At 31.6% G+C, this 15247-nt stretch overlaps 1 protein-coding gene across 1 annotated transcript; it reads left to right on the forward strand.

The window, feature by feature from the left end:
• Window positions 1-937: 937 nt before the first annotated feature.
• LOC132254269 (uncharacterized) lies at window positions 938-13832 on the forward strand. The gene is made up of 3 exons (XM_059739560.1): window positions 938-1697; window positions 2389-2584; window positions 13724-13832. Exons 1-3 carry the CDS (start codon window positions 938-940, stop codon window positions 13830-13832), a joined length of 1065 nt encoding a protein of 354 aa, XP_059595543.1.
• Window positions 13833-15247: the final 1415 nt, after the last annotated feature.

Genomic DNA, 15247 nt, shown 5'->3' on the forward strand with positions numbered 1-15247 from the left:
CACGTGGAGAGCGTTCCTTCCTTCTTTCAAGTTTGACTTTTCATCTCATTCATTGCAATAATTGAATGGCCCTAGTCTTCTTCAACATCCTATGGTAAAGTTTCTTTAAAATAACGAAGCGTTAACATCAACACAACGACCCTTACTCTTGTTAAGTGTTTTTGAAAACAATTTTTAAAAACAAATTTTAAAAATAGATTTTTAATATTTTGTAAAATAAAAGTCTGTTTAAAAATCTAAATTGTTTTTAATTTATTTTTGATAAATTAAAATTTATTTTAAAAATAATTTTTATATTTAATGTTTTATTTTTTTATCATTTTACATGTTTGTATAATTATTTTTTAAAATGGTTCTCAAAAAATAAGTGAAAATAGTAAGTAATAACTAAAAGATGTTATATGAAAATATCATATTTTTTATTCTTAAGAACACAAAATAAAAAATAAATTTTGGTTATCAAACATATTTTCATAATTTTTTTTTAACATAAAACTATTTTCGAAAACAGTTATCAAACAAGACCTAAATATTTCATAATCAAAGGTTAATATTATACCACTTGTATGTTAATAGTGTAAACAAAAGGTTTAACTCAAAATGTTAATTATTTGTGAGCTTTGTAGATGCAGTTGTAAAATTTTCAATATCATTTTACGAAGGAATGAGAATTTTAATACTTATTAGGTTTATTTAATTAATAGAGGAAAATTGACTTTTCTTTGCAAACATAAGATATAATTTTTTTTGTTCAACAACTTTTTAATTCATGTCTCATTTCCCACACTTTTTCGATAACAAATACAAAAATGAGGTAGAAAACTTTGGAATATTATTTTGTCATCTCTCGACTTTCAAATTTCAATTCAAATTTCAATCGAGCATTCGTATTTACTATCGTCAACCAACCAACAATTTCACTGTATAAATTTCTCAAATGTGTCAGTGCCTTAACTCACTGGTCTCGTCCGAATCTCTCTCCCAACTCTTCAAGATGCTCTCCTTCCCTTCCTCAAAATCTTGTCCTATAGCAAAACCAGTGCCTCAACATCTTCGCTCATCTCTCTTAGATTCCTTTTGTGGATCCAAATCTCTCTCTTTCAACCCACAAACTGGATTCAATCTCCGCCCAAAATCTCTCCAAATCAAAGCCATGGAGGCCTCGCTAGACTACCACTTTGGAACCCAACTGCAAACCCATATCAAAACACCCACAAGCCTCAAAATCGCCATTATTGGGTTCGGCAACGTCGGCCAGTTTCTCGCCAAAACCTTCGTCAGCCAGGGCCACACCGTCCTCGCCCACTCTCGCTCGGACAACTCCGACACCGCCGCAAAGCTCGGCGTTTCCTTCTGCAGCGACCCGCACGATCTCTGCGAGGAACACCCAGAAGTGGTGATGCTATGCACCTCGATCCTTTCGACAAAATCCGAGCTCGAATCGATCCCGTTTCAGAGACTGCGGCGTAGCACGCTGTTTGTTGATGTTTTGTCGGTGAAAGAATTTCCCAGAAGCCTATTTCTCGAAATCTTGCCTGAAGAGTTCGATATTCTCTGCACACACCCAATGTTCGGTCCGGAGAGAGGCAAAAAAGGGTGGGCAGGCCTTCCTTTCATGTACGATAAGGTCGGAATCAGGGTTCAAAGTCGCGGTATCGGTCATTTGACTCGGGAGTTCCTGAGGCACATCGGTCCCGGTATCTCGGATCGGTATCGGGTGATACGCAAAAAAATTTAATTTAAGAGCTCAAAATAATTTTTAAAAATTATGAAAATTATTAAAAAAATAAAATACAAATAAGTAGAGTAAAAAAATTAATAAAATAAACTTCTATTATATTAAAATTATTCAAATTATAATAAAAGCATATTTTTGGGATGATTTATAATAATATTAAAAATCTTTAAAAATATTTTAATTTAATTACTTGATGATAAATATTTCTTATTGAAGATGAAAATAATAAAAAGTAAATTTTTTTAATAAAAAATTATTTAAATTAAATATTTTGAATTTTTTTTAAAATGTTTTCAATTATTAAAAAAATAAAACCATGATTCATCTTTAAAAAAATAAATATAATTTTTCTTATAAAATGTATTCATTAATTTTAATTTTTATATAAATATTTATTTGATATAAGTCTAATATTTATTATTTATTTTTTATCATTATAATTTTTATCAAATTATTTAAAATCCATATCCCATCAAATACTCATAATCTAATTAAAAAATAAATACAAATTATTTAAAACCTAAATCCTCCAAATACCCATAACCCTCCGGCGTGAAATGGTTTTGGAAAGCGATTTGAGAGTGAGTTAGGACAGCATGCCTTCGGTGAAAAGCTTGGCCTTGCCCCTCTGGATTGTGGTGCCTCAACAGGTGATTGTAGAAGTGGGATGTCAGCCTACATGATCACCGGAGGCAAATCCTTGCAGAAGTTCCATAACACAGTCTGTCCCGACTACAAACCCATCAGGACCGTCGATGATAACAGCGGTGCCGAAGTCCGGCGACTCTGCTCCTCATGTCGCTCAGATCCATCTCCGGCGGGAACTTGGGCGATCCGAACAAGCAGGTGTGCTTCTTCAACCTCGCCGGCGACTCCAAGATGCAAGGTTCTAACTCTGTATTTTTCATTTTCCTGGGTTTTGATCCTCTCATCTGATCTTCTCCACAATTTCTACTCCAACTCGGGTATCGATCCGGTACCGGCCATGGTCGAGGTGGATACGACTCGGCCGAGTCGTACCGATCTCGACCGAGATTTTGAACTGATAATATATTTTCTATGGATTGGGTCACTATTAATGGAAGTCAATAGTAATAGGTATTCTTAATAGAGACACCATGGTATCTTATGGAATTGAGACAAAGTGTCTCCTTGGGTGATCCTAAGGTATTGTGTTCATGTAAACTATGACCATAGTATTTTCTTAAGCGGAACTTGACATAAACTCTTAGAGAGCTAAGATATGTCAGTTGAACACATAATAAGAGGATTTATAACTGAAGGATAGTAGAAATACTCTTAAAAGGCTTAGAGCTTTCACCTTGTTAGATTACAAACACTAATTCATAAGGAGATCGTATATAATGGATAATAGGTTATGGACCCTAGCAATTAGTGTCTCATTATTATTTACATAGGGTATTAGAGTGCAATTGATTCTTTTTAGCAGGATGTTGAATCAACTTCATAATTGGATTATGAGAGAGTTAATACCATTTTATGGGTCTTAATGGTCCTCACTCAAGCTCATATACCTTGATGGCACCATCTATAAGAGTTTGATTGACTATTGGTTCATTTTTATGCATAAGGGCATTTTGGTAATTACATAAAGTTGTAAAAGAGTTAGTGGATAAAGTCTTTGGATTGTACTAATTGATTCGTTAGAAGGCCTTATGGGATTAATTAATCAATTAAGACCAATATTGGGATAGACTGAGTGACCTAAACCTTTGATGGGCTTAAGTCACTTAAGCCACTTAGGAACCTTATAAATATGCCCTAGGGTAGGGTTACAAGTTAATTGTTTTCCATTATCTAGGGAGAAGAGAGAAACCTAGTCTCTATCCTCCCTAACCTTCCCAATGGTTGAGTACCAAGTGTAAGGTTGAGTCATTACGATAAAAGATCGTGGGTCTATGAGACTTTTTGTGATTACAATTAGATTCTTTTTTTAATGCAATTGATTTGGGAACATCTAAATCAAAGGTAAGCACACTAATCTTAACATCTAAATCTTGTTTTTATTTTTATTTTTATTTTTTTATATGTGTTTCTACTATCCTTAGGATTTAGAGAAAGCCTAGGAAGATTTGCTTGTAGCTAACCTGATTTGGGTATAGGGAACAAAGAGATTTGAGATTCCCTACGACTGGTATTAGAGTTATAGGTTAGCAATTGGATGTTAAAACCTTTCTAGGGTATGTTAATGGTGGCTTTTTTAGGGTATTTTATTTATCTTATGACCCTAGGGATAAATTATGTGCATGTTAATATGATGATTATATATTGTGATTATCATTATGATTGTTATTAGGATTAATGTAATCATTGGGATTCTAATTTACTTTTCCTAGATGGGTTGTAAGCACCATAAAGGGCATAGGATTTTTTGTTGTTATGTAAAAGTCCCATTTTTCTTAGACACCCCCAAATGCGAATGTGTCGCAAAATAGGTTTACGATTTATCCACATCTCCATAGAAGTCAAAAGGTACTGACTTGGAAAGCACTAGGTTAAATAGGTAAGTTGCAGTCTTAGAGGCATATCCCTAAAAGATACAGGAATTGATGAGAAACCCATCTTGGATCTCGCCATATCCATCAATGTTTGAATTCTTCTTTTTGCTACTCCATTTTTTTATGGAGTTCTAGGTGCACTCAACTGGGATATAACTTCATACTCCTTGAGAAAAAAATCAAAGTGGGTGGACATATACTCACCACCTCGATTGGCTCAAAGTGCCTTGATATGTTTACCTAACTAGTTTTCTAATTCCTCCTTAAATTCAATGAATTTTTCTAAGGCATCAAATTTCCTATGCATTAAGTAAATATATCTAAACTTAGAGTAATCATTTGTAAAGGTGATGAAGTACTCATACCCTCTCTTGGATGGACATTAAAAGACCCACACACGTTAGTATGCACTAACTCCAAGCACTTCTTGGCTTTATATCCTTTAACAATAAATGGTCTCTTGATCATTTTACTTTTTAGACTAGATTCACAGACTAAAAGATCATTCAGAATAAAAAAGTGCAATATTCTAGACTCAACCAATTTTTGGATTATGTTTAGATTAATATATATGACCTAGGCATAACTACCAAAGTTGTGTTTGATTAGTGCTAGGTTCATTTCTTTTAAGTGAGATACAATTATTCTCATTACTTGATAGTAGTGATAATTGAGTCACACGATAAAAATTATCAACCAATTATCTTGAGCATATAAATGGATGATTCCTTTTAATAATAACTTATTTATTGAAAAGGATTGAATAATTTAATTTACATAGACTAGAAACTGAAATCAAATTCTTTCTAAACTCAGGAACATAAGGACAATCTTTGAGTTCTATAATTCAATTATCCTCTAAGATAAGGTAATGTCTCATACTGCCTACACATCCTCACATCAAAACTATGGTCAGGTATATGTCCTTATCATTTAGTCTTTCTTTAGTTAAAACTCTTATAAAGAATTATAGATATGGTCACTAACCTTGGAATCTATCCACCATGAGTTGGTAGAATCCACCATTAAACATGATTAAACTAAAAGTGAATGAAATGTACCTTCATTTTTCTTTAGCTGGTTAGGGCTTTTCTTCTTTGAGTGACCCTTCTTGCTATAAAGGAAATACTTGTCCTTTCTTTTACTCTCACATTTCCCAGCTTTGGACTTTCCTTGTTTAGTGTACTTGAAATTTTTCTTTTTCTTCTTATTAAAAGATCTTGAAAAACTCTTGGCTATCATATGAACACCTTTAGGATCCTTGAGAATCCCCTTACCTATCTAAAGTTCCCTCATTAGTTCTAGCAAGCTCACTAACAACTTATTCATAGTATTGTTGAGCTTAAACTACCTGAAGGAATTTGAAAATGTCTTTAAAGTCATATCAACCTAGGTTTCTTAATTGATCTTAACTCCAAGGATCTCCATGTCATTAAAGAATGCAAAGATACAAACCATATTATCTCTAATGAGAGTTCTTTTTGTCATCTTGGTGTTCACAATTATCTTAAGGGCGGGTTTTTTAATTGACTTGCCCCTTTCACCAAACATTTCTTACAAATTGAAGAGAATCTCATGAGTAGTAACAGTGGACATGTGTTATTGTTACAACACATTATCAAGAGACCTAAGTATAAAATAACAAGCCTTCTCTAGCTCATTTGCCCTTTGCCGCTTACAATGGGCATTTTTCTCTTCCTACATGGAATAGACAATGATTAACATACTTTTTCATAGTGAGACCACTTTAGGTGATTCAACCACTTCACATTAACTAAGATCCTTGACATCTGTGTAACTAGGTGATGAGTTCCATGTTTAGGATTGGTCATTCCCACTATAAACATGTATTGTCTTTCCCACTAAGGATAGTCCACATTTCTAGATTCCTTATGTCACCCCATTTTCAAGATGACAATGCGCTCAAAATCAAGATGGACTTGATCATGGAATATATGGGTTTGCTTATGGCACTCTCGTACTCAATATTTTGGAATAAGAGACTTATTTTAATGTTGGTAATTTTCTCAAAATAAATTTTTTATGATGAGAATCTCCAAATTATTTATTTATTTCTAAATTGGAATATTTGTGCTCGTCTATTTTTGTAAAGATTAAAATAAGAGAATATTTCCTTAATTAAGAATATTTTAAATCCTTGAAGATCTCAAATTTTAGGAAACTTGGAAAAAAGATCTTCTAAGGATATTGTGAAAAAGAAAACTTGATTCTCTTATATTTCAAAACACCTTTTCATAGAATTTTTTTTTTTTTAATTTGGTAAACTTCCAATTTTGAACAAAAATTTTATTTGAAAATTACTTCTCATGAAAATTTACTTTCCATAAGAATATCCAAAACTACCATTTTTAAATTATTTTAATTAATTCCAAATTTCATGCAAAAACAATATCATGCTAAATAAAGAAATAAAATAAAATAATAAAAAAAACTTTCTATGGCCTTAGGGATCCTGTTGCATATTTGGTAAGCTAAAATATTAGATTTTTTTTTTAAAATCTAAATATACCAAAAAATACTTGCAACAAAAACTAGGTTGATAAAATTACAAAAACCTTAAAATACCCAGAAAACCTTATAAACTATTGCTAGAGACACTCAAGCACTAGATGAAACATTGTAAGGGCACTTAGGCACTTGACGATTGCTCAAGCGGTTGAATAAGTGCTCAAGCATTGTCGCCACTAGTGCTATTCTGAGGGTGAATCAAACTCTCTTTGGTCACCTTTCCATCATAAAACTTACCTTTTTGGTTGGGGATCACCATAGATGCTCTGTGATTGGTTAGATTGCCTCAATGCTCTCAATGGGTTACATAGAATGATCAAATTGCAAACTTTTTACATTTGAAAAGCAAAAAACCTATGTTTTTTCAAACCAAAGCTTACAACCAATCAATGAAAATAAAAATAGGACTTTTACATTCTAATAAAAAAAAATCTTATACCCCTTATGGGGTTCACAACCCTTATAGAGAAACAAAATCAATCAATCAATCCATTTAACATCCAATATATGAATAATCAATAATCATTTGTTCATCCTTTTGGGCCATGGGATGAATAAACAAACCTTACAAAATAGTGGTTAGCACATCCTAGAAAGGTTACATCATGCTTTTTCCAAACCTAGGGCTCTGATACTAATTGTATGGAATCCTAGATTATTCCATTCCTTTACTTAGATCTAATTATATGCATCCAACTTTCCTAGGTCTACCACATCCTAGCAATAGAAGGAAAACAAGCATAAAATTTTTTCAAGGTTCTTTGATCTTTTTAATCTCTATGTAAAAGAATCTATGTATAGAGAAGTTAGGAAATCTAATTTATACATAGACTTTTTAATTTGAAAACAACTTTTTACCTTATCATAATATTTATTTTTAAATTAATTTTACAATTAAGTTTGAGATGTTGTAGTGAAGATCAAGCAAAATTACATAAAGATTTACATGATTTTAATGTAATTCAACTATACATATATTTACACACACACACACACACACAAAGAGAGAGAGAGCTCCTTGTAAGTATATCATGAACTATGAGCTCTTATTCTATCAAGTGTCTTTTACTCTTTTCCACATCTCTTCCTACTTAATAAATATTTGATAGGATTGTCTCTATTTCATAACTTTTTCTATCTTATTTTCTAGAATTTTTCTAGAGATATGTTTACCAACTTTCCTAATTTTACATGGATATATATTTTTATAAGAAATTTTCAATACATAAATGATTTTGTATAATATTCTTTTACCAAAAACTAATATATACCAAAGAATTTCAGATATTTAGTAGTACAACATATTATTTTTGCTACCTAAAAGTTAACTTTTACTTTTATTTCTATTCCAATTTTTTTTTTAAATTCTATATCTAATTTTACGACCATTAAAAAGCACCTATCAATCATATCTAATTTCTAAATCCGAAATAAAAAATTTATTTAGTTAAAAAATTTTCATCCATAACCAAAAACTAAATAATTCATCCTACAACTCATTTCTAATTTTTTAATTTTCAAAAATATTCTTCTTCTCTCATTTCTCACGCATTTATTGTAACGGTTATTAAAGGAACACCTAGTAATCTTTATTCTTTGTTCAATACTAATCATATGGATTAATTAGTAGCATATCATTTTTCCAACACTCAACATCCAAAAATTAATTTATTTCTAATTTCTATAAAGAGTGATGTGTAATAGGACATGATTACTAACACATTGAGAGTAGTTTTTTAAGGTTGAAAGTTTGACTTTTAATTATGTCCTTTCTTATAGTTTTCAGTGTTAGGGTTTCTTTAATTTATGTAGAACAATTATCCATAACCCTTATTCCCAACTCTTATAACATTATGATTTTGATAAATAAAGTAAATAATTAAGAAACCATACCTTGATCCATGAGATTGATCTTGAAGAATTTTTTTTTTTTTTGCAGAGAAGAATAAATTAAAGAAACATGGTTTCTCTCTCCTCACCCTTTTAGTTTGATGTACATTTCTTGATGGAAAGAAAACTGTATATATATTGGGTAGAGAGATGACCAAAATTAAAATAAGGTTTCCTTATTTTTCGTATTCCATCAACGTGAACAGTTATTTAGAAAACATCTCCTCAACTGACCAATAAAATTTTAGCCCTTAATATTATTAATTACAATTATCTTTTAAGTTCAATAAAAGATAACTAATAATAAAATAAGCCTACCATAATTATCTTTTAAATTAAATAAAAGATAATTAATAATAAAATAAGCCACGTGAGCCACATTAAAAGAAAAATATAACATACTCCCACTTGGCCCATGTGGCATTATGACAGTTTAATAATAAAACATGATATGCATAATATAAGCTAAATCCTTTCTTACATTGGTCACATAATAAATCATCATAAGCAAAACTAATAAGGATCATAGCAGTCATATGTCTTTATATTGGCATAGTCCTTTTCATGTATCACATAGAACACCAGAACCAATAAAATGATTATGCTTAAACAAATTGAAACATCAATTTCTAAGTTTAAAAGGGTATCCAACTGTATAAAGTTTAGACAAAGAAACTAAATTTATGGAAGCAAAAGGAACATAAAGGGTCTGGAAAAGACATAAATGAAGTCCAATATCTCAAATCAAAAGATAAGTTCCAATGGCTTCAATTAGAGCTTTGACTCAATTCCCTATGAAGACAATTTTTTCATTTGGATTTATGGTTTGGGTCATAAGAAATCCCTACATCGTATTGGAAACATGAGTGGTACAACTAGAATTAATCCACCAAGTATTATAAGAACTTCTACCAACTTTGATTTGAAACACATGAAAACACTAGACTTACCATTCTTTTCCAACCATGTCTTATGTTTTAGATGATCTTTTTAATAGCATCAAGGCTTTTTGAATAAATAACACTTATCATTCTTGTGTTCCTTCTTGTGGATCTGGGCAAATGACACATTAACCTTATGTAATCCTTGCTTGCCCTTTCCATTATTCTTTCCGGGTTTCTTTACAACTCCTTGTTGACCCATGAGATTAATTGAATGAATTTGTTTCTTTAGCCTAGACTCCTCTTGAATGAGCATATTATGTAATTCATGCACATTCCACTTAACCTTAATAGTATTGTAACCCATTTAGAATGGGGCAAACTAAGAAGGCAAGGAGTTTATAATGAACTTCACAAGGAAGTTTTTATTCACTTCCATTCCAATGGATTTCAGTTCTACTGCTACATTTTTCATCTCGTTGACATGCTCATATATGGTACATGAACCATCAAACTTTATGGTGGTTAATGTACCTAATGACTTATCAATAGAGTCGGATTGAGATTGTTCTTCCACAAATTTCATATATTCATTTTTCAATCTTAGGAATTGTGGACTTGATGTTGTTTGCTACTATCATTTGAATTAACATTAGGCTAAGTCTTCTTAATCTTTCTCAAGTCGTATGGAAAGACCTCTATTTTATGCTGCTTGAATCAGTAATAGTGCTAAATCAATATCTAGAACGCCTAGGTGAAACTGGACTTGTTCACACTACTTAGAGAAATTAAGCCCATTATACTTCAAAATAGACGAAGCTTGCGAATGAAGAGAAAAATTAGCAAATACTGCAAATACATAGAATGCCCATACAGTAATGCTTTGAGTCATAAACTTAAACATATAATATAGATTTAGATATTAACATTAACATAAACGCTAAATGTACATTGAAGTTCTCCTTTGGGTGATTCAACAATGTACAATAATAAACATAATTGATGCTTAAATTTATTTATTTATTTATTTATAATTTACAATTATATATACTCTAACTTGACATGTTTTCTATCTTTGGATATACTAAACATATCAAATAAAATATATTAATTAACCACGACCATGTTCTTGACTATAAAATTAAGTAATTAAACTTTGGGCGATCCTTAAACATTTTATAATTAATAAACTTCAATATGCTTAGACAAAAACAAAAATATATACATATCATTATGTCATCTCATATATAGCATCACATAATTATGATCAGTTGAATTTTATTCAATTTGAGACCTATGAAAACTTTCTAATTTAGCCACTTTAGTGATTAACAAAATTATTCATACTATAGTTATCAAATTAAATAACATAAAGCTTTAGGTTTCTATCACTTTAGTGATTAACAAACCATTCATAATATCTATTCAAGTCGTGTGTGTGTCTATATATATATATATATATATATATATATATATATATATGTATGTATGTATGTATGTATGTATGTATGTATGTATGTATGTATGTATGCATGTATATATGTATATGTACACACACATCACTCAAAACTTTATGTATTCATTATGTAGCTATCACAGTAAAAGTGAAAACAAAAACCCATTCACATAATATATTGGTACATTATATATCATCCAATTCTCTTAACGATTTTTTTATCGACAAATATGCATAAGGGAATCAAAATGAGGATTTGAAACAAACTTAAAAATGATAAACAATAATATACAAAATAAATCACATCAACAATAATTATTGAATAGTCAATTAATAAAAAAGCAAGGCATACAACCAATTTGCAAAGGTACGCCAACACAATTGAAGCAAAAAATATCAATAAATTCAATCCTTTTGTTAAAAGATTTGATATCATAAGAGAGAAACATAAAATAATCTTTGGAGGAAAATCACAAGTTTGTAAACCATGCGCTTTGATACCACATGTTAGGGTTTTTTTAATTTGTGTAGAACAATTATGCATAACCCTAATTCCCAAGTCTTAGAACATTGTGATTTTGACAGATGAGGTAAATAATCAAGAAAACATACCTTGATCCATAAGATTCATCTTGAAGAGAAAGTTCTTTGTAAAGAAGAACAAATTAGAGAAACTTGGTTTATCTCTCTTGACCCCTTTAGTTTGACGTATGCTGCTTGATAGAGAGAAAATTGTATATATTGGGTAGAGAGAGAACCAAATCTAAAATAAGGTCTCTTTATTTCTCATTTTCTATCAACATGGACAATTATTTAGAAAACGTTTCCTGAAAAAACCAATTGGATTTTAGTACTTAATATTATTAACCATAATTATCTTTTAAATTAAATAAAAGACAATTAATAATAAACTAAGTCCATTGAAAAATCGCAATTCCAATAGGAAACACCTAGAGAGGGGTGGGAGGGTAGGGGTTGGGGGTGAATGGGTGATTTCAAAATTTTTCAATAAATATTAATATATTATACCCAATTCTTTTACTTTGCGAGGTGTTAGGAATAATCTTTTCTATTATATAGAATATCGAATATAAAAGATATAAACAATGAGACATAACATTTTTACGTGGAAAACCCCCACACTAACTGTGAAGATAAAAAATAATGAGGTTTAAGACCTACTAGCTAATCTAAATCCATTATACGAAATTCAGTTACACAAATTTACTTGATCACTTTATTATAAAGACTTACTCTCCAATACCTATAACTTGATTCACATCGACAATGCAACAACCCGCAATTGCTCCAGTGGATCATTTCAGCCTCATCAAAGGGATGAAGGTCTTCAAACCAAGATTCAAATATCAAATCTTTTAATGAGAGATCGAGATTAATGGTGTGACACTTTAGACTCTCTCAAGAAAAACTTTTCTAGAGAATGTGTGACCTCTTTTCAACCACTTGATGATCTTTGACCCTTTAGGGGTTAATAGGGAGGTATTTATAAGCAAAAACCTGAAGAGTCTCTTATTTAGAAGGTTTCTCAATTGAAATTGTGTGAAAAACTCGATAGAATCTACATGACCGCTCAAGCCAATTTATCCACACTACCTTAGATGCTTGAACAATATGGCTCGCTTGAGTGGTCCTGAGTGCTTGAGTGCTTGAGTGCTCTAGGCCACTTGAGCAGTCCTATTCTATTTCAAAAATCAATTTTAAATCATTTTAAATTCAAAACAAAACTTATTCTCTTAATACCTCAACAAAGCCTAATTTGCCACAAGCTAAACCTCTTTAGACATCCCTGTAACTTTCCAATTGGACAAACAACAACCTTTGATCTTCAATGGAGAGCAAGTCACTATTTAAAAAGACTTCTATGATCAAACATAAAAAAGAACAAAATTTCCAACATAAAAATAAGACTCAATGTCCTAACACCCACCATAATTATTTTTTAAATTAAATAAAAGATAATTAATAATAAAATAAGCCATGTGGGCCACATTAAAAAAAATCTAATATTTTCATTATTTCTTTTATTCTATTAATAGTAAAATCATAATTTTTATTATTTTATTAATAGTAAAATCCATCATGAAAGTAAAAAAAATTAACAGAAAGGTTACTTTTAACACATGTTGGTACAATTTTTTATTTTTTATTTTTCCAGTTTTGGAGATCAAAATGCTAACAAAAAAAAAAAAAAAATTCAAATTTAGGGTTTCAAAATTTTGTTAAGTGGAAGCTATTTTTTCAAAAGTTTAAAATGGGAAGGTAAACAAAATAACCTAAAATGCCTTAAAAAATGCAAGATAATTTAACAAAAATGAATAGTAAAAATACGATTGTTGACCCCCATTTTGGAGACATTTTCTCTTTGAATTTTCTGCAGATTATTTGGCCAGGTGTCACCATCTTAGGTGGCCACGTGTCAGCTCAGGGATGGATGCTAAGGAATCAGCTGAGCATCTGAGAACCAATAGAAATTTGACATGTGGAGGAAGGTTCTAGAAGAGGAATATATGGGGAGTGTATTCCGTTATGCAGGGGGGTGTCGTCTGGCAGCTGCAGGTTTTTTTTGGGCTTTTTGGGGGAGGCCGTTAGGGAGATTTTGAAGAGGTACAGGAGAGATCGGGTATAGGTGAGCAGGGATAGAGAGAGCTTGAAGGGCAAGTTTTTCTGGCTAAGTGAAGACACCAAACAGGGAGGAGACAGAGGCAGCTGGGGAGAAGGCCGTTAGAGATATTGGGAGGAGGAGACTGGTTCTGGAGAGGTTTTCCATTAGAGAGGCAGAGAGAGTTCTCGAGGGGTGAGCAAGAAGAGGAGATATTTTGAGTGGAGCCGTTAAGCTAACTGCAAGAGGGATTGCTGGCGGAGGGGATTTTTGAGAAGAAGATCAGAGGAGAGAATGGGGGTTTCTTGAAGCCAAGACAAAGTACCAGGATCTCCAAGTAGGTTTATCATGGTTTTTCCAGTCTTTTTCTTATTATCATAATTTATCCATTGTTCTTCCTGCTATTCCTGGGTATTGTTTGATGGCTTGAGTGTAAATACCCCATTGTTTGATTTCTGTTTATTTTATGGGATGAATGTGGATTTATTGTTATAGCTTTTTGTCTCTCTTTCCTCTTAGGTTTTGCTAGAAGATGACCTCACTATGTTTCAATTCCACTGTGAAAATGCTTGAGAATGGTGATTTGTTCATATTGACATGGATTTTCCCACCTAGTTAGCAGGCTCACTGTCGACCCATGAAATGAAGCTTTAACTGAAAATATTTTAGCCTGTTCTCTTTGTGCTCTGTTTCTCTTTTCCATCTTCCCCTGTTTCGGATACCTGTTCACGGAGTGCATCATTATTCTTATTTCCGTCCATGGGAGCAAAGAGTTACAGAGGATACATATTTAGTGGTGAATAGGTCACATGTTGCTGTATGAGAACTGTTGTCAGGAGAGCATGTTCAGTGAGAGAGGAAGCTGAGGTTACAAGGAGAAAAAAAATTTGAGAGGCTTAGGAGGAAGAAGCTGCCGAGGAGAGTGACTTTATTACTGGAGAGTGAGATTTTCTTTTTGGGGGGTATTCTGGAGTTTTGAGGAGCAAGCCGCAGAGGTGAGACTGTGCCGGCTTGTGTATTTTTCTTTGGTAAGGACGGATCTCACTCGAGGCTAAGTGTGAGCATAGTTTGGTAGGGTGAGCAGGCTTTCAGAGATTTTCTGGGCTGGTTACAGGAAGTAAATAGAGAAAGAGAAAAGGAAGAGTAATGTATTGCATGGCAGGCATGAAACTATTTAAATAATTGGTTGATTAAAAGTCAAAGATATGAGTTCTTTTATATGTTTTTTTTATTCTTAATCATGGCATGGTTCCAGCGGGCTTCAAGATGGTTTTTTATTATTCTTTTCTCTTTTCTCCCACGTGTCATCTTCTTAATTCCACTTTACATGTTAAAATTTTCATTTTCTTTGAAAGTCCTGTTATCAAATAATTCTTTTAAAATCCTAACGTTTCAAATTCATTCATTTATTTGATCTATTTTATTCATTTATTTTTTTATTTGTTTATTTATTTATTTATTTAAAAATCTCAATCATTAAAATTCAATTTTTCAAAAAATCCGACTTCCAAATCAAATTTTTAATCTCAAAAATTCCAGTATTCACGTTCACTCGTTTAAATATTATTTTGTTATTATTATCATTATTTCATTTATTTATTTGTTTATTTCCTT

Source organism: Vitis vinifera, chromosome 9 (genome assembly GCF_030704535.1).
Source record: "Vitis vinifera cultivar Pinot Noir 40024 chromosome 9, ASM3070453v1".
Taxonomy (NCBI): domain Eukaryota; kingdom Viridiplantae; phylum Streptophyta; class Magnoliopsida; order Vitales; family Vitaceae; genus Vitis; species Vitis vinifera.

What these genes read in the sequence shown, in the direction of transcription:
- LOC132254269 (XM_059739560.1), top strand. Translation starts at nt 938, where the DNA reads ATGTGTCAGTGCCTTAACTCACTGGTCTCGTCCGAATCTCTCTCCCAA. An exon ending in CCTGAGGCACATCGGTCCCG is followed by an intron (nt 1,698 to 2,388) that starts GTATCTCGGATC and finishes GTGCCTCAACAG; the next exon opens with GTGATTGTAGAAGTGGGATG. An exon ending in TGGGCGATCCGAACAAGCAG is followed by an intron (nt 2,585 to 13,723) that starts GTGTGCTTCTTC and finishes GACACCAAACAG; the next exon opens with GGAGGAGACAGAGGCAGCTG.